General features: G+C 33.7%; 3 protein-coding genes, 1 long non-coding RNA gene and 1 other non-coding gene across 6 annotated transcripts; 3 read left to right on the top strand and 2 right to left on the bottom strand.

The window, feature by feature from the left end:
* Positions 1-398: 398 nt before the first annotated feature.
* Positions 399-505, top strand: LOC120579796 (small nucleolar RNA R71). Its single transcript, XR_005645541.1, has one exon. It is a non-coding gene; the product is annotated as a small nucleolar RNA R71 (small nucleolar RNA).
* Positions 506-3,327: 2,822 nt separating this feature from the next.
* Positions 3,328-5,218, bottom strand: LOC112419769 (uncharacterized). The gene is made up of 3 exons (XR_005645432.1): positions 5,027-5,218; positions 4,312-4,371; positions 3,328-3,558 (listed from the first exon to the last, which is right to left on the bottom strand). It is a non-coding gene; the product is annotated as an uncharacterized lncRNA (long non-coding RNA).
* A 1,475-nt stretch (positions 5,219-6,693) lies between these two features.
* Positions 6,694-9,908, top strand: LOC25488579 (disease resistance protein RPM1). The gene is made up of 2 exons (XM_013603469.3): positions 6,694-9,704; positions 9,882-9,908. Exon 1 carries the CDS (start codon positions 6,861-6,863, stop codon positions 9,693-9,695), a length of 2,835 nt encoding a protein of 944 aa, XP_013458923.1. The 5' UTR covers positions 6,694-6,860; the 3' UTR covers positions 9,696-9,704; positions 9,882-9,908.
* Positions 9,909-12,222: 2,314 nt separating this feature from the next.
* LOC25488578 (probable disease resistance RPP8-like protein 4) lies at positions 12,223-15,512 on the bottom strand. Of its 2 annotated transcripts, none has more exons than XM_039832249.1 (3): positions 14,523-15,512; positions 13,100-13,798; positions 12,223-12,509 (listed from the first exon to the last, which is right to left on the bottom strand). In XM_039832249.1, the coding sequence occupies exons 1-2, from the start codon at positions 14,523-14,525 to the stop codon at positions 13,109-13,111; spliced, it is 693 nt and encodes a 230-aa protein (XP_039688183.1). In that variant the 5' UTR covers positions 14,526-15,512; the 3' UTR covers positions 12,223-12,509; positions 13,100-13,108. The 2 variants fall into 2 exon arrangements, with proteins under 2 accessions (XP_039688183.1, XP_039688182.1); XM_039832248.1 differs by having other exon boundaries at positions 13,100-14,135; positions 14,523-15,509.
* Positions 15,513-17,996: 2,484 nt separating this feature from the next.
* On the top strand, positions 17,997-20,160 carry LOC25488577 (PRA1 family protein D-like). The gene is made up of 2 exons (XM_039831287.1): positions 17,997-18,095; positions 19,584-20,160. The coding sequence occupies exons 1-2, from the start codon at positions 17,997-17,999 to the stop codon at positions 20,037-20,039; spliced, it is 555 nt and encodes a 184-aa protein (XP_039687221.1). The 3' UTR covers positions 20,040-20,160.
* The last annotated feature ends 2,603 nt before the right edge of the window (positions 20,161-22,763 follow it).

Raw genomic sequence — 22,763 nt, 5'->3', positions numbered from 1 at the left:
TTTGCTCGGGACTTTTAGCAACACTACCTAGTTGGCATTCAACACCAGTATGGTCAAGTATTCCACAAAATTCACAAGGTGGTGAAACAAGAGCAGGTGTGACGACACTTACAGTTAATTTATCAAATTTTTGAAGAAGTGTGTCCACCTTAGCAGATAGATGATCAAGGGTAGAAACCTGGCACATACCTTCCTCTTTTTTAGAGGGTGGAGGAGTACCTTCAGTGATAACTCTCTCACTTGTCCACTGATAGTGGTTGTATGCCATGTCCTCGATCAAATCATATGCTCCTGTGAAAGTTTTATTCATTAAAGCTCCACCTGCAGCTGCATCAACATTCATTTTTGTGGAAAACAAAAGACCATTATAAAAAGTGTGGATAATAAGCCAATTCTCAAAACCATGATGGGGGCAAAGCCTAAGCATTTTTTTGAAACGCTCCCACGCATCGTAAAGAGATTCACCATCTTTTTGAGTGAATTGTGTGATTTGACTTCTCAATTGAGCAGTTTTACTATGGGGAAAGAATTGGAAAAGAAATGCCTTCCTCATTTGGTTCCATGAAGTGATAGAACCAATTTGCAATGAATGAAACCAAGCACTAGCTCTATCCCTCAAAGAGAAAGGAAAGAGGTGCAGCCTTACGGCCTCTTGGTTTGCCTTCAAAGTTCCACTGAGTCTTAAAAAAATTGAAACATGAAAATTCGGATCCTCAGTGGGTGATCCGAAAAATTGATTTTGCTGCACCAGGTAAATAAGTGCAGACTTTATTTCAAATTTAATATCCTCAACCGTTGGGTACACAATAGCATCGTACGGCTCATCTGAAGATGTGATTGCATACTCTTTGAGAGCACGTTTTTCAGCCATATCGTTATTACTGTGTGTTTCTTTGAGCCATCCCTGAAATCAAAACGGTTAAAGATAGAAAATAAAAAAAAATATAAAAAATAAAAATAAAATAAAATAAAATAAGGAGAAATGGAGGGAGAGAGATTTTATATATAAATATATATATATATTTTTATTTTATATATTTTTTTTTTTTTTTTTTATAGAGAGAGAGAGAGAGAGAGATAAATATATAAAATATTTTATAAATATATAAAAATAAAATAAAAAAATAAAAAGATAAGAAAAGGAAATAAAATATATTTTAAATATATATATATATATATATAAATAAAAAAATAAAAAGGTAAGAAAAGGAAATATATATATATTATTATTATATATATATATATATTTTTTAGACTAACCACTATTAAAAAGTTAATCAAATTACAATAACTCCCCGGCAGCGGCGCCAAAAGCTTGATGGGATAAAACCGCAAGTGCACGGTCTTACCGAAGTAGTATGAAAAGAGTATCGTTCCGACAGGGAGTTATGAATTCAATTAACTTTAGATAATGATTAGACTAAAGGTTTATAAGGTAGAAAGTTGTATTTTTATATATTTAAAAGAAAATAATAATAAAAGATAAAAGCCTTGGGGTTATTGGTTCATCCTAACGACAAGTCCTTCTCAAACCAAACTATTAAACTTATAACTTTATGTTAGACCTAATTTCTCAAGACAGTTTCTCTTTTGTTCAACTAGCAACCAAGCCTATTTCGCTGACTTGATTACTATTAGATTTTGGTTCCTCTAACAACCAAGCCTATTTCGCTGACTTGATTGTTATTAGTTCCCTTGAAGATCGAAACTATATGTCTCAAAGATTGCAAAGTCTATTTCGCTGACTTTGCAATCCTTGTCTAAATTCACTTGTTCGAATATCAAAGCTCCACTTTCGTTTTATGAATTGATATTTGAGATGATGGATAAACAATTATCAAACCCTTCACTTTCGTTTCCACAGTTTGATAATGGTTGATCCATGTTAAAGCGGTGAATTTAGATAAGGAATTAGGGTTACATAAGATTAAGGTTTAAAGCTTGGTTTGGTTAGGATTATGTCATTAGACTTATCCAACAATCCCAAGACAAGAGAAGTCTACTCACTAATGTTCATCGTAGACAAGGGGAAGAAGAGAGAAAGCATAAAAGTAAATAACAATAAAGTAAAATGAACTTTTATTAGAAAGACAATTGTCACATATTGTATTCCAAGAAAAGATGAATATTTGTGATGGCTAGCTACTCTATTTATAGTACACATTCGACTTAAAATCTAAACAAGTATATTCCAAGAATATTCCACGATAGATTGTGCACCAAAATAGAATAGCTCAGAATCCAAGCAAAAGCAGCAAAAGGTGTTCTGGAGGGTGGCACGGCCGTGCCAATCCTAGCACGGGCCGTGCCCAGCTTCTGACTTTGGGGGAGATATATTTTGTCTCCAAATCTTCGTATTTTCGTACCGAATCAACTCCAAATCCCTTTCTTTTGCTCCAAGACTCAATCAATCAAATATTCGTTCCTAAAATATAACAATATGCAATTGTAGTAAAATAGTTCAAGAAAGGAAATAATATTAATATAAAATAAACCTAAATCTAAATAAAACTAAACTAAATAACATATTAAAATAGATAATAAATGACTCATCAATTAGCCGTTTTCACATTTGTTGCAGACACATTAATGCCTCCTTGATTGCTGGCCGAATTCTGCCCACCACCGGCACCTGCACCACCACTTTCGGATCAAGGGTCCACTTGTTTTTCGTCACTGAATTGCCTCTTCTCTGATCATCCTTTATGTCATTACTCCAGCCTCGGATACCATCATCTGTTTGCCTCAAATCTTTTCAGACATGTCTTATCTGTATGGCCAATTATACCACACAGATAGCAGAAAACACCGAGTTTTTCGTACTTGAATTGAACGGTAACCCAAGCACCTTCATCAAGCCTGACATTAAGCTCCTTCTTCAATGGCACATCAACATCAAGACCAACCTTAAGTTGCATATACTTGTTGTGAATAGAGTTGCGCTTACAGTACTCCTTGAATTCCCCCAGATATGCACCAAATCCCATACCAGCCTTCAACTGCATGAAAGCTGAAACATCCCAAATTGTGGAATAATTACTACAAAAAAAAAATCTTAGGAGGAAGAAAAATAGTTGTTTTTTTTTTTCTTTTCTTTCGTATGACAAAATAGGTCGTCGAAGTGAATAGAACGGATCACTGGAGTGATTAAACAACCCTATAGTTTATTTCCTTCAAAGTTCCAAACTCCGTTAGTGATCCTCCCAAGTGATACACGTTGGAATACAAAAGCATAAGATCACATTCAATTCAAAAACCACTCTTGATTCAAAAGTAGTTTTGGGATTACTACCACATAAATATTTTAAGTACGACAGTACTTCAACATAAAGGAATAAACAGAAGCATAAAATTTGGCCAACATAACCATCCATGTTTAGGTTCTCAACAAAAGGAAATAAAAAGTCTAAAGCTGATCAACTAATCCCAACACTAGAATCTAACTCCTGGATGCTCCTTAGACCGGTCACTCTCCACTAACATCATCTCCTCATCAGGTAGGTTATATCGTATCCCCGGAAGGAAAACCATCTCGGCGAGGTAGATCGGGGTTGTCATCTGGTTCAAAAGTAAGGGTCATCTCCAACTAACAAACATCGTACAAATATTCATGCAGACATATATTTAAAAACAAATAACCAAAAATGATTAAATAGGCCGTACAAACATTACTCAATTTCTTAGTCACCACTCTTAGCCTTAAGTTACAACTTGACTAAAATGCGTTAGTCCCTAATGGTCAGTCTATATGCAATGCTCATGATCCGGATTTCACCTCTAAACGGAGCCAAATGTCCCACCATTGGACAATATACCCCACCATTGGGTAATAACTCCTAAAAATTTGATGTTTAGTACCCCCACCGATGGGTATTATTCTGAATCATCTAATGCATATGAATCGTCACTACCCCACCGTTGGGTAATAACTCCTAAAACTCGATGGTCAGTGCCCCGCCATTGGGCATTTGTCTGAGTCATCTAATGCATGAGTGTCTCCGTAAATACCCCACCGTTGAGTAATCTCCTAAAATCAAAAGTCTAGTATCCCACCTTTGGATATAGTTTTGAATCACCATTTTAGTTACTTAAGGTTATTCACCCATAAACAAATAATATTTATGTTAAAACAACACCACATAAATAATAACACATAATATTCATGTCAAAACAACAACACCAAGATAATTATCACAACACCAATATATATAGCACATAACATTCATTTCAAACAACAGCAATATGCTAATTATCACAACACAAATATATAATCATATACATGTACGGAAACGCGTGGAGTGATGCCCTTACCTTCGTAATAATCGTCGTTAAACTCCTCAAGCGGTGGTCTTTGCTCTCCTACCTCTATACCTTCACAATTAAATATTTACTAGCTTAGTTTCAATTCCAATTACTACTGTCAAGGCTTGGGTTGCATTACAATATGACTTACTACCTCTTCATTCTTTCTGGTATCTATATACGACCTCTTTTTATTTTACCCCTTTTTTTGTTAGCACGGTACAGTTCAACTTAAGCTACTACTTGCCTAATTCATTTTACTTGAATTCAAATAGAACCTTCTATTTTTATTTAATAACTCAGTACACTTTAGGCTTGGCCCTTCAAAATTGGAATAAGGTTCATGGTTAAGATAACTAAAGCATAGAGTATTAGGATTACCCATCAGAGAACAATTAAGGTAAAACTATGCTACACTAATTATTAATAGGCCATATAATTGAGACTTCAAGTTAATGGTTGATTCAAATTTACCATACTACCTTTGTCATCAGATCTCCTCCTATTTACAACATCTCAATTTACATTTATTCTACATTTCTTCTCCACTAACAGTCCTTTCATCTCTACAAAATAATTCTTTCTCTTAATTACGGTTTCTATCCTAAACAATTACCCAATTCTCTTAATACTGAACCAGAACAGAAGAAGAGAGACATGACATAATTTAATTCTCTATAACCACAATAATAACAAAGGATAGTGAGAGGGAAGATGTTCTTACTTGTCTATGCAAAGTGAATTTATGTTCTCTTTTCTTTCTCCTTCAGACTCTACGTACCCTTTCTCTCTATTTCTCTATGTAACCCTTTTTTTAATTATGTTTCTAAGGAGTGGAATGAGTGGGTGAGTGGAAAGAGTTAACCAGATAATTAGGAAGGGAGGTTGAAATTTAATTCTCAATTGTGGGCACGTGTACAGGAAGTGAAAACGTGTTGTAACGTATCTCACTACTTGCATCTATATAATCAAATAATTATCTATTTTTATTATTGACTTAATTAGATTTTAAAATATTATAAAATATTTTAATTGAACACACTAAAATAAATAGGATAAAATACGGGATCTTACAAAAGCAACAGGAAGACCATGGACTTGCATCCATATATCCAGTTTCTTCACAACCACTGTCTTAGGTATTGCCCCTGGTGATATTTTTTCAATAGCCATGTTTGCATTGTCATACATCCACGGTCCCTTGGTTAGTACGTGCTCAACATCAAGACGATGAGCCAACTGAAAAAGAAATTTCTTTTGATCCACTGGAATAACGTCCAAACCTTTGTCTGGACTCCACATTTCACCCAAACGTGAATGCAGATACTTCATACGAATTTGTTTGTCGGTCAGAATACTTATGATGTATAAATATTATTTTATTTTTTAATTACTTATTTCTTTTTCTTATAGTTACATCATTTATTTGCTAAAAAAAAGTCACATTATTAATTATAAAAATGTATTTTTATACTCATTGTCAAATAATTGATTTTTTGGATGTTGATGAGGTGTCACGGAAGCTATGGACATCTCAATGCTAGAGATCACAGCCATAGTCAGATCGTGCAAATGGTCCAATGTGACATATGCTATTTTTCTCCTACATGATCTCTACTTTTTCACATCACCACTTTTTATCCTTTGTACTCTCTCCATTTTTTAATATAATTTTATATTTCAAGACAATTATATTGTTAGTATTTTTTTATTTTTTGGTATAAAAAAGGGATAATTATTAGTATTAATAAAATATATTTTATATATGATCTTATATTTGAAGGAATTATTTTTTTAAAATAATCTTATAATTAGAGAAAAAGAGGTAATAAATTACTTTATATTTTCCCGGAAAAAGTAGTGCATACTGCACACCCTTACTTACTACTCAAAAGTATTTTTAAAGAATTTGTTTTTTAGGAAGTATCTTTAAAGATGAGAAGTAAGAGTTGGACACGTATTCATGTAAAAGAGAATTTTGAGAACTTTGATGTATAAAAAAATGCTTCCAAAGAAGATGAAGCAAGTATGTGTAATTGTAATTTTGTTTATTTGTGAAAACGTTTTCTATTTTCTACTTTCATAAGGTTTGGGTTAGTTTTTTATTTAAAAAAGAAGAAGAAAATAGACTCTTGAAATTTATAATTATCATGCACTTTTGAAAAAAAAATTGTTAAAAAGACATCGAAAATATAATTAATTATAAACTATAAAGCACAGACACGGACATTAGATACAACATGGACACTGACACGCCGACATCGTTAACGTATATGTTCGAAATCAAAACACACATAATCTGAAAAGTGTCCATTTTTCATAAGACATATATTATAAAGTATATAATTGTCTTAGGCACCAACTTGTTCTGAAAGTAATATGTAACTGCGTGTTGCACACCAAGTTGAAAATAATTGTTTTTGTCTCAACAGTCAACACAAGAATAAAAAATAGTTTCTTGTACACTCAACCCTATGATACAGAAAAAGCAAAGCACAAAAACAAAACTTGATTTGCTTGCAAAAGCTAAATCTGTTTACATGTAACAAATAATTGAAATGGCAGAAACAACAGTGTCATTTGTTTTAGAGAAACTCTGTAATCTTGCAGAAAAAGAAGCAACTTTGCTTATAGGTGTACATGGAGACTTTCAAGAGATCAAACATGAACTTGAGAGCATCAAAGCTTTTCTCAAGGATGCAGATACAAGAGCTGCTGATGAAGGAGAAGGAGGATCTTCTGAAGGAGTTAAAACTTGGGTGAAGCAGCTAAGAGAAGCATCTTTTCACATAGAAGATGTGATTGATTGTTATAGCATGTATTTGGTACAAAGGGAGAACTATTCTGGATGCATAGCTCCAATCAAAAAGGTAGCTCAAGTTATCAAAACCATGAAACAAAGGCATAAGATTGCTTCCGATATGAAAAACATCAAGACTTCGGTTGGTGAAATCAAAGAAAGAAGTGTGAGATATAAGTTTGTGGTTGACAATGGACCAGGAAGCTCTAGAGGGACTACTGGAAATGAAAGTTTTGGTGATCTTCGAATGGCTTCGCATTTCATTGAAGAGAACCAAGTTGTGGGATTTGAGTCGCCAAGAGATGAATTGGTTAGTTGTTTGGTGGAGGGAACAAATGAGCTCATGTTGATTTCTGTGGTTGGTATGGGAGGACTTGGAAAAACAACTCTTTCTAAGCATGTTTTTGATAACAAGCTTGTGAAAAAGCACTTTGATTGTCGATGTTTCATCACAGTTTCTCAATCGTATGATATGAAGGAGTTGTTGATTGATATGGTAAAGAAGTTTTGCAAGGACAGCAATGAGCCTACACCAAAGGGTCTGCAGGAGATGGATGACATTACATTGATTGCTCAAGTGAGAGAATACCTTGAATCAAAAAGGTACTTAGTGTTTTTTGATGATGTTTGGAAAGAAATTTTTTGTGATGAGATTGTAAATGCTATGTCTAATAATAAGAAAGGTAGTAGAATCATTGTGACCACTAGAACAATGCAAGTAGCTGAATATTTTAGGAAATCTTTTCATGTTTATATTCACAAGCTACAACATTTGTCTTCAATGAAAGCTTGGGAACTGTTCTGCAAAAAGGCATTTAGATCTGAGGCTGGAAATCTGTGTCCAAAAGATCTTGAGAAAATGTCCGAGGAAATTGTTCAAAAATGTGGAGGATTACCACTGGCAATTGTGGCCATTGGTGGTCTTTTATCAACAAAATCTAAAACCATTTTTGAGTGGGAAAAGGTGAGAAAATATCTGAGAATAGAGTTAGAGAACAATACACATCTGACTGGTCTAATGAGGATATTATCCCTTAGTTATGATGATTTGCCTTACCATTTGAAATCATGTATGTTATATTTTGGTATATATCCTGAGGACTACGTCATCAAACGGAAAAGAATTACTCGGCAATGGATGGCTGAAGGGTTTGTTAAGAATGAGCACACAAGACCATTGGAGGAAGTTGCGGAAGAGTACATGACAAAGTTGATAAATAGAAGTTTGGTTCAAGTTTCCAAAGATGGTTTTGATGGGAAAGTGAAAAGTTGTCATGTTCATGATTTGATGCGCGAAGTGATCATCAGAAAAGTGAAAGATTCAAGCTTTTGCCATTTGATGCATGAAGGTCATGAACAAACCATGGACGGAACAGTTAGGCGCTTCTCTATAGCAGCTAACCCAAACAATGTGTTGACCAGTACTGGTAACTCAGGAATTCGCGCTGTATTTGTTTTCGACAAAGGAGAACTGGATGAACATTTCATGGATGGATTAGTTTCCAAGTTCAAGCTTTTGAAAGTACTTGATTTTGAGAAATCTCGGTTGAATTATGTTCCTGATAACTTAGGGAACCTTTTCCACCTAACGTACCTGAACCTGAGTCATACGAAAGTTAAGGTTATTCCTAGATCCATTGGTAAGCTACTGAACTTAGAAACCTTGGATTTAAGGCAAACTCAAGTGCGCGAGTTACCAAAAGAGATGAAGAAGCTCACAAAGCTGAGACTTCTTCCGGTTTATTACAGAAAATATGAAGGACATTATTCCATGCTGAACTTTACAGATGGTGTGCAAATGCAAAAAGGTATCGGGTGTTTGATATCTTTACAAAAGCTTTACTTTTTGGAAGCAGATCATGGTGGAATAGACCTTATCGAAGAGCTCAAAAAGTTGAAACAGTTAAGGAAGTTAGGCATAAGGCGTGTGCGGAGTGAATATGGTAATGCATTATGCAATACAATACAACAGATGAACCATCTTGAATCTCTGAATATTACTGCTATAGCGGAGGATGAAATTCTTGACTTGGATTTTATATCAACTCCACCTAATCTTAAAGTGCTCAACTTGAAAGGTAGACTAACAAAGTTGCCTAATTGGATTCCAAAACTCCAATATCTTGTGAAGTTAAGGCTTGGCTTATCTAACTTCGAACATGATCCACTAGACTCTTTGAAGAACTTGCCAAATTTATTGAGGTTGAATCTGTGGGATGATGCATTTTCTGGTGATAATTTGCATTTTGAAGTTGGAGGGTTTCTTAAGCTGAAGGAACTTGATCTCACTAGATTGAATAAACTAAGTTCAATCACTATAGAGAAGGGTGCTTTACTTGGTCTTGATCATTTCAGATTTAACAACAATCCTCAGTTGAAGGTGGTTCCACAAGACCTTAAACACTTGGAAAACCTTCAATTCCTTGGATTTGCTGATATGCCACCTGAATTGGTTGAAAGCATTGATCCACGCAAAGGTGGAGAATTCCATTCAGTAATCAAGCATATTCCTCTAGTACTCATTCGTCAGAAAGTCGGATCAAGATTTCATGACTATGAGTTGTACCCTATTCCTACTCTATCCAATGTCTGAAATATCAAGGTACTCTTTCTTGTGTTTTTCATATCAGTCTTCCCTTAACATGAATGTTTGCATCTTTCTTGATTTCAAGTAAAACTATGTTGTAATGCATGCACATATCCTAAAAAATTTAGTCTTTCTTGTTATGTTGATTATATCATGCATAACTTTGATAGTTCCCTGTGACTATTTGAACAGATACAAATTCTCCATGTAGCTGCTCAGAAAAAAGACACTCTTTGTCTCTTCATTCCTTCTACGGTGTGCTTGAATCGCCCAGTAAATTGTTTCCTTGAATTGAACTCATCTACTAGTACTACATAATCAAGGAATGTGTACTCTTATTTAAAATTTGGTTTTTGCTTCCTTTTTCTGTTTTCTGTTATTTGAAGTGTAGATGTTTTTCTACAAACATTAGAATAGACATTTCTATGGATATTTCAATTTTCTATGATTCATATTCATTAAGTAAAACATTAACTTATATAAACTTAAAATAGTACTGATGTTTTTACATTTACAAAAGGGTGGCTAGTTTCTTCTTATCTAGCAACACCTACCTAAATTTATATTCAGCCTCAATGTTCCTCTCATCAATCAAACAACATGGTAGCTATTCTAAGTCAACTGTCTCCATTTCAATATTCCTTTGATGGATAAACAAATATAATTACCCTTTTTTTTACCTGTATATCCTCAAAGGGAAATGCTTTAATTTGAAGAGACATTTAGCTGGATAAAGTTGGAGTCACCAACCTATGTCTAATACTTGTGTGCATTCAAACCTAGGTATGCTCTGGAGAGCTTATCTCAATTGGTAGGGACTAGAGATACATTGCACTATATATATACCACCATGATTTGAAAGTCTTCCCTCTAGACCAGGTATTCTTTAACTCTCATAACTTCAAAAAGGAGTAAAAAGAAAAGACTACATGTACCAACAATTTTTAAGGCAACAGGCAAAATATTCTCGGCATCCTCCAATGAGTGATTTAAAACAAAAGCGAAAAAAAAAAAGGTTCTTATTCTCTATATCCAGAAAGACGCAAACATCTGGAAATTTTAACAATATTTTTTTGGTTCTTTTAGTCTTTTGAAGGAAAAAAAATGCTCTTACAACGTTAAAATTAAGGGTATTTTGAAATATCATGTGATTGAGTGAGGTACATGTATATAATGGGGGGAGTCTATGAAGTAATAATCTCCTACTTTAGTCGTTACAAGAAACATTAGCCCACAAGGCCATCTTTATTCATTTAGATTGTTTAAGAGAATTTCTTTTTCCACCCTCTAATCCTCTTGCACACCCTCCATTTTTTCTCAATTTTACCCCTATTAGAATTATATAATCCGAAACTTAAAAATACACTTTGGGTTTTATAATCTGAAACTTACCGGTATATAAGGCAACCTCAGACTTCTTCCCTCATTTCTCCATTGTCCCTACATTGTGTCATTCTTGAAGTCAAGTTGCTCAATACATTGCTTTTAAGACATTTTCCACCACGAAACCAAAGGTTAGCTCACATATCTTCAAACATTTAGTCTTTAAATTTGCATCTTTTTTTCTAGGTACTGGTCATTTTCAGATTATATAACCTGAAACGTATTGTGCTGGAATTCGTATTGTGCAGAAATTCATGTTATATAGTAAAAGATATGTGAAACTTATTGACGCAAGTTGGTCCAATCAGAGTTGTATGTCGGTGTGACGGTCATCAACCTTTTTTTCTAGGTCAGAGACAGATTGCGAGCGGGTTGTAGTCATGGTCCGGATGACAGGGTGATACGAATTGAAAGCGTTATTCGGAATAATACTGATTTAACCGATAATAACCCTTGATCTACAACCAGGAGCTACATGATTTGAATGAAGCTCCATGGAAGAGTTCCATGAGATAAAAGAGAATAATAGTAGAAGATAAATTTATTATGTATTCAACGTGTTTATTCCATTCTCACAGATGATTATACTGAGGAAGAATAGACTTTACCAATTGTTGCATAGAACTAGGAAAAATATCAACCGACTGAGATTAATTTACTAAGATAATGAATTGCATAGAGTGTGACAGTGAATAATTGATAACATTCATTGGAACTAGCCTTTTTCTTATTACACAAGTTTTTTGTTTGATTGCATTCAACTAGTTAATATTTCACAATTCATATTGTATCTGTAGAACAGTAGTAGTTAGTTGTAAATACAAGGTTAACAAGCTAATGTTATAACAAATTTTCATTTAATTCTATAATTGCTATCGGCATATATTTCTATGGCACTAACACGATGAGGGAGAGTGAAGAGTTTTTGTGAAAGCTAGAAAGGCAAACAACTTTTGTTTACGTATCATTAGCGAAAAGACAGGCACTCACGTGCCGGTCTTTCCATATGAAGTTCACAATCCTGTTAAGCATGAAACTAAGTATCATTATTGTATGGAAGTCTATATGTTTTGATTTTTCTAAAAAATGATTGTCTATACAATAATTATATGCAATATGTAGACATCATCAGTGCAACACATCCAGTAAATAATAGTAAGGAAATTGAATCTATGTTCCATGCAAATTGAAATATCTATTATACTGTTTGTTGAAAAACATCCACACCACAACGAATAATAAACAACACCACAAATGATAAAAACAGAAAAATAAAGTCAAAACAAATTGTCCAATAATAGAGAGTACACATTCCTTGATACATAGTAAAAAAGTTCAATTCAAGGAAATAATTTATTGGGCCAATCAAGCACACCAAAGAAGGAATGAAGAGACAAAGTGCATCTTCTTGTGAGCAGCAGCATGGAGAATTTGAATCTGTTCACATGAACATAAGAAACTGTCAATATTGAGCATGATACAAATAACATAACTAATTGGTCTTGTGACCTTAATTTTCCAATGCTGATAAAACAATCTTGATACATGATTTATAAAAGAGCTGATTGAAGTTTAGCAAGTATCAGACATCAATACATAATACAAACATCATACATAACAAAATAAAAAATATAAACATCAGACACAATAATTTAGCAAGTTTCAAAAACACAATTATTATTATTTATTTTTTTTGGTCAAGAGAAACACAAAATTATTATACATAACAAAATCAGAAATATAGCTCATCAAAGAAAAAAAAAATCAGAAATATAGAAACTTTCATTCAACTATCATATGCAGAGGGATGTTACATATACAGAATGAACTTAAACTTTTCTTAGGATAGCAGTGCATGCATCAAAGCATAAATTTACTCGAAATGAAGAAAGGTGCAAATATTCAAGTAAAGGGAAGATTGAAGAATGAAATGAACAACAAAATTGAAAAAAATTACTTTGGTTAGAGTGGCAATGTAATTTCAAACATTTACAAGAGAAGCATAACACTGTTAGAGGAAAGAGTACCTTGATATTTCAGACTTTGATTTTAGTAGGAATGCGGTGCAACATATAGTCATGAAATTTTGATCCTACATTCTGACGAATTTGTACAAGGGGAATATGATTGATAATCCAACGGCATGTTCCACCTTTCTCTGGATCAATGCTATCAACTAATTCAACAGGCATTTCAGCAAATCCAAGGAATTGAAGGTTTTTCAAGTTTTGGAGGTCATGGGGTAAAACCTTCAATTGAGGGTTGTTTCTAAATCTGAAGTGTTCGAGATCAACTAAAGCTTCTTCGTCTATAGATATAGAACTTAGTCTATTTAATCTTGTGAGATCCAACTCCTTCAGCTTTGGAAACCCTCCTTTCTTAAAATGCAATCTTTCACCAGAAAAAGCATCATCCCATAAATTCAGCCTCAACAAATTAGGTAAAGTATTCAAAGAGTCTAGTGGATCATCTTTGAAGTTAGATAAACCAAGTCTTAGCTTCACAAGATACTGGAGATTTGGAATCCAATTAGGCAACTTTGTTAGTCTACATTTCAAATTGAGCACTCTAAGACGAGATGGAGCTGATGCAAGATCCAAGTCAAGGATTTCATCCTTAGTTATAGCACCAATATTAAGAGATTCAAGTTGTTTCATCTCTTGTATTGCAGCAGATAATGCATTTCCATATTCTTGCCGCACGGACTTTATGCCTAACTTCCTTAACTGTTTCAACATTTTGAGCTCTTGGATAAGCTTTAATCCACAAATAGAAACTTTATCTTGAAAATATAAGATGTTGCTTTTGATCAAGTAATAAATGATTACATAATTTTTTATAAAAATTTACTTGTTTTTTATCCTTAACCAATACCCTTGGGACACTCTTTAGCATTCTCTTTTTAATAAATAATTGTTGTTTGTCAATAAAAAAAATATACTATTTTAAGTTGTTTTAACACGTGCAATATTGGCACATGTTAGATAAACCCTAGAAAGAAAGAGTACAGGTACCGACAAGTGACAATTTTCAAGGCTGATATAGCAGAAAAATATGGGGCACCTGCATATTCACGACTTACAGAATCAGATCCCAGAATGGAACTTGACAAAGAGAGTATTTTAACTAATATTACCCCATTTGCTTGAGCAATTTGATATTTCGTAAATTTGGATAGTTTACTCAATTTTTAATCACAATGAAATGTTCAAAAACGAAAGGGCAAGGGATGAAAAATGGAAATAATACTACAGAGTACACATACAAATTATACAATATGAATTGTGAAAGACATAGATAACCTTATTGTATACCAATCGATCGAGTAAGACAGAAGTTTAGTTCAAAGTGTTTATGAAAGTCAATTTCAATATCATCATGCTTTTTCCACCGTTTGAAAATTGAAAATAGTTTACACATCTAAAGATCAACGAAATACGAATTTCTTACCATTTCACTGTAGCTGTGATCGAAGGAGTTACATCTGAATCCGTGAATGGTGATATAGGGAGAGGAAGAGGGAGCGGTGTTGTTGGGGTTTGAGCGTATGATTTTGGAGATACACACAGATGAGAAGAAACCATTGCAGAGAAACCCAAAAACCGATGTGTCAATTTCGAAGAGCACTGATGCGGGAACATGTGGAATAATAGGAGAGATAACATTGAAACAAAAAAATAAAATAAAAAATGGCTATTTCTAGTTACACCCTTAAAACATCTAGTTACACCCAAAATTTCTATGAAAATTGTTGTTTTGACATCAATAACTTCCTAAAAATACAAATAAATGACCAATTTACTCCTACCGCTGGCATATCCAGCAACAATTAGCTGCCTTTGACTTTACAAACCTTATATTTTCTACTCCTAATTTTAATATTCACCTCTCTCACAAATTTGCTTTGTGCTTTTTCTTTTCATTCTACCAACATCGATCATCACATACATGCTCACGAAAACATCGACTTTGATTTGTATTGTTTTCTACCATTGCTCTCTTATCTCTAGATCTTCTCCCTTTTGTTATTTTCATTAATGTTTTTTTTTTTCCTCTGTACTTGTTTTCTACCATCACTTCTACTTCCCTCATTCATTCCAATTTATCTCTAGGTAGCTAACTTTATTTTCTACTCATACACATAAGAGGAGGAGGTAAGGTTCCAACTCCGGTCACGACTATTAGTCTGCCCAACTAATTTCTCTTTTAGTTATGGGTGCATACCATTGATCCATATTCAACATCAGGAAATTGGACGGAACATTTCTCAACGGTCTTTACTGAAACTCTCAATGAAGTTAGTAGCTAATTCATCTGCTTGTTTTCTAAAATTCATTAGATTGACTGTTGTAACTTCTAGTTAAGGCCAATAAAACTTGTCGCGGAAACACCTTTCTATGTATGTCAATGTTTGAATTGAATTTGGTGGAAGGAAAGAGTATCATGAGAAGGCTGTTCCTATTAACGATAAAGGGAACAACTCCAACTTATGGAACCTGTGTTGGTTCCCCTCAATGCACTAGGTTGTGAATATACCGATATGATCCATTGTCGATTTATAACCTATTGAGAAAGGAACATTCTATCCATCCATTTTGGATATGACTTGCTATACACAAGCATATCCATGGGTTTCAGTTGTATCCCAAACTATTGATGGGATAAAAAACCGCAAGTGCACGGTCTTACCGAAGTAGTAATAAAAGAGTATCGTTCTGACGGGGAGTTGTTTAATTCAATTAACTTTAATTGATGATTAGAGAGAGTTCAGATTGCAAAGTTGGGGTTTTTAATGGTTGAAAACAATAATAAAAGAGAGTTTTGGGATTATTGGTTCGTCATGGCGACAAATCTTTCACAAACCAAACCATTAAACTTAAAACCTCATGTTAGACCTAATTTCTAACGACAAGTTTCTCTTTAGCCTATCACATCTCCTTTCGGTCTCAGTGAGTGTGTTCCTCTAGCAACCACGCCTATTTTCATGGTTGATTGCTATTAGAATCCTTAAAGTTCGAAACTTTATATGTCCCAAGGTTTGCTAGACTATTTTCATGTTTCGCAATCCTTGTCTAAATTCACTTTTTCGAATATCAAAACTCCACTTTCGTTTTATGAATTGATATTTGAGATGATGGATTAACAATTATCAAACCATCCACTTTCGCTTCTACAGTTTGATAATGGTTAATTCATGTTAAAACGGTGAATTTAGATTAGAAACTAGGGTTACAAAAGATTAGGGTTTAAGGCTTGGTTTGATTAGGAAAAACATAAAAGTAAATAACAAGAAAGTAAAGGAAAAGAAAAGAACTTTTATTCAGAAAGACAATTGTCACTTAGTGAATTCCAAGAATAAAAGATGAATGTTATTGATAGCTAGCTACTCTATTTATAGTCTTATATCGACTTAAAACCTAAGCAACTATTCAATAGAATGTTGGCTTAATTGCACTTTTGGACCCCTATCTTTCCAAAAGTTGCGGTTATGGACCCCTAACTAATTTAAATACAAAACAACCCCCTATGTTTTGATTCTTTGGCAGTTTTGGACCCCCAATCCATTGTTGACTCGGTCAACGCTGACGTGGCACCCTAAGTGAGGTGCCACGTGTCAATTTTTTTTTTTTTTTTGCCTTGGGGGTCCAAAACTACCAAATAATCAAAACATAAGGGGCTGTTTTGTATTTAAATTAGTTAGGGGTTCATAACCGCAACTTTTAGAAAGATAGGGGTCCAAAAGTGCAATTGAATGTTCTACAAGAAACCACGAACTTTTTGGTCAAAACAGGTAGCTTGTTTCCGAAGCAAAAACAACAAAAGAGAACCCTGAAGTTTGGCACGGCCGTGTGGGAGCACGGGCCGTGCTACCTCTCTGACTTGGGGAGTAACATATTATTTTTGTCCCATATTTCGTATTTTTGTCCCGAATCAGCTCCTAATCCTCTTTCTTTTGCTCCAAACTCAATCAATCAAACATTCATTCCTGAAATATAATAATATGCAATTGAAGTAAATAGTTCTAAAAGGAAATAATATTAAAGTAAAATAAACTTAAATCTAATTAAAATGAAACTAAATATTATACTAAAAATAGATAATTAATGACTCATCAACTACCTCTTGATTATATTGGATATGAGTTTAACTCACCATTGTTTCTCCATTGAGTTGCTTGAGATAACTTTGTGTTATATTGATGAAGTGGATTCATGATCCATGGATGTTTACCGGTATAACTCCTTGTTAACTAAGGTATCGTCAAATTCATCCTCATCCGGGATGGTGCAAATACATCAGGTTGTGGCATGTATGTTATATGATCAAGCTGATGATGATAGTTGGTTTATATTGTTGAGAGTCTTTCCAAAGCTCATGTGCATACATCAAACCTAATCATAACGTAGAAAAATGAATTTTTTTCAGTGGTAAAGGTTGTATTTTCCCACTGGACGTGCCATTTTTGGTTGATGGAGAGCCTTTCTTTTTCTGTTTTTGTCATTTGTGGTGTATTGGTTGTAGTGGATGCTTTTCTACAAACAGTATAATAAGGATATTTCAATTTGCTATCAAAACATTAACTTATATAAAACTAAAATAGTATTGATATTTAGCTTCATACCTAATGGGATTTTGCACTTCAGAATGAAATATTTCGTTAATGATCTCAACACCTACCTAAATTGATTTTCAGACACAATATTCCTCTCATCAATCAAACAACATGGTAGCTAGTCTAGTCAAAGTTGAAGTCATCAAGCTAATAAGCTTGTTACTTGTGCATAAACAAACCTAAGCATATGTTGTTGCTAATAACATACATGGCTTACAATATGAGTTACAACATACCTGATATAGATGGAGGACTTTCAAATCATGATGGTACATGATTGTCATCTGCACTTGTACTAAATTGATGCATATATGTCTAGTAGAGTACTAAGCTGTGATCGAATCGAAGGAGTTGCATCTGAATCCGTGAATGATGATATAAGGAGAGGAAGGGAGAGCGGTGTTGTTGAGGTTTGGGCGGGTGATGTTGGAGATACATACAGATGAGAAGGAGCCATTGCAGAGGAACCCAAAAATTGATGTGACAATTTCGAAGAGCTCTAACGCGGGAACATGTGGAATAATACGAGAGATAACATTGAAAGTTTGTAAAAAAAATATAAAATAAAAAATACCATTTTTTCATAAAAGAAATGATTTTTGTACAACCATTTTGGTACAACTTTTGTGTAATTTTTCCTCTCATACTTACATTATGTTTTTATTCTCTCTATTTATTTTTTTCTCTCTCTCAAAGGTTGTACCAAAATGGTAGTTAAAATATCACTACTCTTTTTTTAAAGATTAAATTTGTTTTTCATCCATGAAAAATTGTCAACTATCGCCCACAAAAAAATTGATATTTTTTAGTTCCCATAAAAAAAAATTGTAGGTAGTATATATATTAGATCGGCTAAAACTAATTTTTTAGATATATGGAATGATAATCTCCCCTACAACAAAAATAGTCATTGGAAACTAATACATATAAGAGGAGGAGGTGAGGTTCAAACTCCGATCAAGATGATCGGTCTACCCAACTAATTTCTCTTTTAGTTGTGGGTGCATACCATTGATGCATATTCAACATCGGAAAATTAGTCGAAACATTTCACACCAATCTTATTAAACCTCTCAACGAAGTTAGCAGCCAATTCATCTGCTTGTTTTCTGAAATTCATCATATCGATTGTCATTACGTTTGGTAGAGGCCAATAAAACTTGTAACAGTAACACATTTCTATGTTTTTCCATGTTTAAATTGAATTTTGTGAAACGAAATAGTACCATGAGAAGGTTGTTTCTAGGCTTATTTGATTCAATGGTCCCTTAAATAATTTTAAATTTTCATTTTGGTCCCACAATTAATAAAACAAATAAATCCCAACTATTAACTTTTAACTTCAAATGTATATGGTGGACCAACCTTAAAAATAGTCCATCGTAAACCTTATTAATTTTGTTAATTTTAACCATTTGATCTATTTATCATAAAATGAACCGTTAGATCTTCACCTTCTTCTTCTTGTTCATAATCTTCATAAAAAATAATTGATTACCAAACTACCCTTATCATATCTTCATCTTCTTGTTCATAATCTTCACTAAGAAAACCCAGCAAATCATTAAAAAAAACAGCACTTCCCATTTTCCATTTCTGCCCCATATCACTTCCCATTAAAAAAAACTGCTCAGTTACTCACATCACATACCTACCAACTTCCAAGTGCAAATATTCACAAATTGGAGTTAGAGATTTGGGATTTTTCATAACAATGAAATCAATCTCTGCAAATAGAACCGTTCAAAAAAAAATCTCTACAAATAGGAATAGAAATAGTTTTTGAATTGTGAATTGTGATGCTATTCCAACTTCCGCATCAACTACACCATTAATCTTATCCCAACTTACAACTCTCTCCCTTCAACCTCAACTTCCTCGCCGTCATCGCTGCCTAGTTCTTGCTCTTCTTCTTCCATGACCGCCCCCTCGTCCTCTTCCGTTTCACCATCGACGACCGCTTACTCCTCCTCCTACTCACCACTCTCACCGTCGTAGCTCTTGTCTTCACCGGCGTTTGGCTTAACGTCCTCGTGAGTCGTGTTGGTGCTGCGGTGGTTGTTTTGAATGAGGCGTTTCAGAGTATTGATGATTTGTATTTAGATGAAGAAGAGATCTTTGATGGTGATTTGCTTTCAGTTGTTGGTGGTAGCTTCGATACCAAACGTTGTTCAGCGACGGTGAAGGAGAGTCACAATCTGGGTCAGCGCTTATTGTTTCAAAACTGTGTCTTGGTGCGAGGATATGAGGTTCTATGTGAGAGGATGAGAAGTCACGATCTGGGTCAGCGCTTGTTCTTCTTGAGGTTGTTGTTGAGGATGAGAAGTCTGTTAAGGTTGTGGTTGTTGATGTGAGTGATGTTGTTCATGTTCTTATTGGGTTTTTTTTTATCTCATTTTTTAGGAAAAAAAATTCTGAGTTTTATTAATGTTGGTGAAGATGATGATTGATGAAGAAGTTTGAATTTTTCTGGATTTGTTTGAATGAATGTATGAATGTGATTGATGAAGATGAAGAAAAGGAAAAAAAAATTAGGTGTTGATGGTACATCGTAAGATAAATTAGACTTGCCTATCCAATGGTTCTATTTTTAAAAATAAAATCAAACGGTTTAAATTATAATAATTAATAGGATTTATGGTGGACCACTCTTAAGGTTGGTCCACCATAATATCATTTGGGGTTAAACTTAACGGTAAGGATTTATTTGACAAACGGAGGAAAAAATAAGGGATCAAAACGTACGTTTTATTAATTATGGGACCAAAATGAAAAATGGAAATTAATTAGAGGACCAATGGATTAAATAAGCCTTGTTTCTATTAGTGATAAGGAGAACAAGTCCAACTTATGGAACTCGTTTTGGTTCCCCCCAATGCACTAGGTTGTGAATATACTAATATGATCCAGTATCGATTTATAACTCATGTGGAGAGGCACCATTCTATCCATCCATTTTGGATATGACTTGCTATATATATGCATATCCATGGGTTATCCTAAACTACCTCTTGATTGTATTGGACATGAGTTTGACTCACCATTGTTTCTCCGTTAAGTCAATTGAGCTAACTTGGTGTTATATTGATGAAGTGGATTCATGATCCATGGATGTTTAGCAATATAACAACTTGTTAACTAAGGTATCATCAAATTCATCGGGAGATGGTGTAGATACATCAGGTTGTGGCATGTATGTTATATCATCAGGTTGATGATGATAGTTGCTTTATATTGTTGAGACTCATTCCATAGCTCATGTGCATACATCAAACCTAATCATGACCTAGGAAAATGAACTTTTCAATGGTAAAGGTTGTATTGTCCCACTGAGCGTGCCAATCTTATTGATAGAAGCTAAATTTAGTCGAGATTGGTCGAAATTCCTAGATTGTTATTCCCTTGCTTTATGCGATTAACACTGATAGATGACTTTTGTCCCCATATATGGGCTTTCTAACTACTATAATCACGTGTTAGGAATCGTTGTTTTTGGGTTTTTTGATCTTCACTACCTAACACTTGACTAGAAAAAAAAAAGTTGAGGTTAAGCGATTAACTGTTTGGGATGAATTTTGTCTCCTAGAATGTGAGCTTCATAAACACATGTCATCCTTGCAGCCCGACACGCCTAAACTTTTTCAATAAAAAAGAGAGACTAAATTGTCCTTTTTAAGTGATATCATCCTAAACTAGTGTTTTACCCCCTGTAATATAGGCCACTTTTGGTTTTGGCCCTGTAAATTTTTTTTTTAGATTCTGCCCTTGTAAAATAAAGATTCTTCAGAAATAGTCACTGATTCATTCAACTCATCAGATTCGCTGATGTGGCGTTGATATGGCACGTTGACAAAGCATTTTTTGATTATGTGGTTGTAATTAATTTTTTTTTTTATTAAATTGGATTAAATTAATTGATTAAAAAGTCGTTTAATTTTTTTTTATAAGATCTTCATCATCACAAACAACATGTTCATCATTTTCATCCTCACCAACAACATCTTCATCCCTTTAATATTCATTTTCTTCATTATTATTAAACTAACAAACTCAATATCTCCTTCAACATCAACAACACTTCCTCTTCTCTTAACACAAGAACAACAACAAGAACACAGAAACAACAACACATCAACAACATAAATCTTCATCAACACATTTTCTGGATCTATACATAGAATTTATTTGATTTATTAGTTTTGTATCACACCTTCCTAGTGAACAAATTTTTTAGTAATAATTGAATCAGAGATAAACACAACAACAATTACAAGTTCTAAAAAAAACCACTTTTATCGATTATGGAGGAGGGAAAAATTGAGAGAGAGAAATTGTTCTATAATTAGAGAGAGCATAAATCCATTAACCCTTTTTTTCTTCACTCAAACACAACAACAATTACCAGTTTTCTTTACTCTCCAAATCCCTAACCCTTTTTAATTTCAACCGAAAAGAAAATCCCAAATTCATACACAACAACAATTTATTATATTCTCTTCTCCCTCTATTCCCAATTGTGAACCAAATCAAAACCAAATCCAACACACAACACAACAACATGATGCAAGAAATTCATCTTCCCTCAAATTTTTCATCATCTTCAACCTCACAAAAAATTGAATTTTATGGGTTTCACAAAAAACTTTGTCGCATTTTCGCACTTGTTTTTGGCCATAGCAGTAAAAGGAGAACAAATAATTATAAGTTGAAGGTTTTTCTTGAAGAAATAATAGAAGGGGGATGAATAGAAGAGATGGAGCCAAGAGATAAGAGATAAATTGGGGTGTATTGGATCATGATTCTAAGGGATTTTAAAAGACTTTTTTATCATGAAAAAGTCTTGTGGTATTCAATCAAGACTCTTTTCAATTTAAAAAAAGTCTTGTGGTATTCAATCAAGATTCTTTAAAAAGTCTTGTGGTATTCAATCAAGACTCTTAATCACTTAAAAAAAGTCTAGTGGTATTCAAAATCATTCAAATTTCGAAGGATTGTTTAATAAATCAGATTTTGATGGATTTTGTGGGATTTTCTAGTGAAATTTTAGCAAGAAAAAGTCTTTCATGAAAACATGAGAT

Source organism: Medicago truncatula, chromosome 3 (assembly GCF_003473485.1).
Source record: "Medicago truncatula cultivar Jemalong A17 chromosome 3, MtrunA17r5.0-ANR, whole genome shotgun sequence".
Taxonomy (NCBI): domain Eukaryota; kingdom Viridiplantae; phylum Streptophyta; class Magnoliopsida; order Fabales; family Fabaceae; genus Medicago; species Medicago truncatula.
Note: the sequence above shows the minus strand (reverse complement) of the source record. Positions and strands in the feature narration are given on the sequence as shown.

Excerpts from the sequence above, each read along its gene's own strand:
- LOC25488578 (XM_039832248.1), bottom strand. The coding sequence starts at position 13,810 with ATGTTGAAACAGTTAAGGAAGTTAGGCATAAAGTCCGTGCGGCAAGAA.
- LOC25488577 (XM_039831287.1), top strand. The coding sequence starts at position 17,997 with ATGTCTAGTAGAGTACTAAGCTGTGATCGAATCGAAGGAGTTGCATCT. Across the intron at positions 18,096-19,583 it reads GGGAGAGCGGTGTTGTTGAG|TTCTTGCTCTTCTTCTTCCA; the intron begins GTTTGGGCGGGT and ends ATCGCTGCCTAG.
- LOC25488579 (XM_013603469.3), top strand. The coding sequence starts at position 6,861 with ATGGCAGAAACAACAGTGTCATTTGTTTTAGAGAAACTCTGTAATCTT.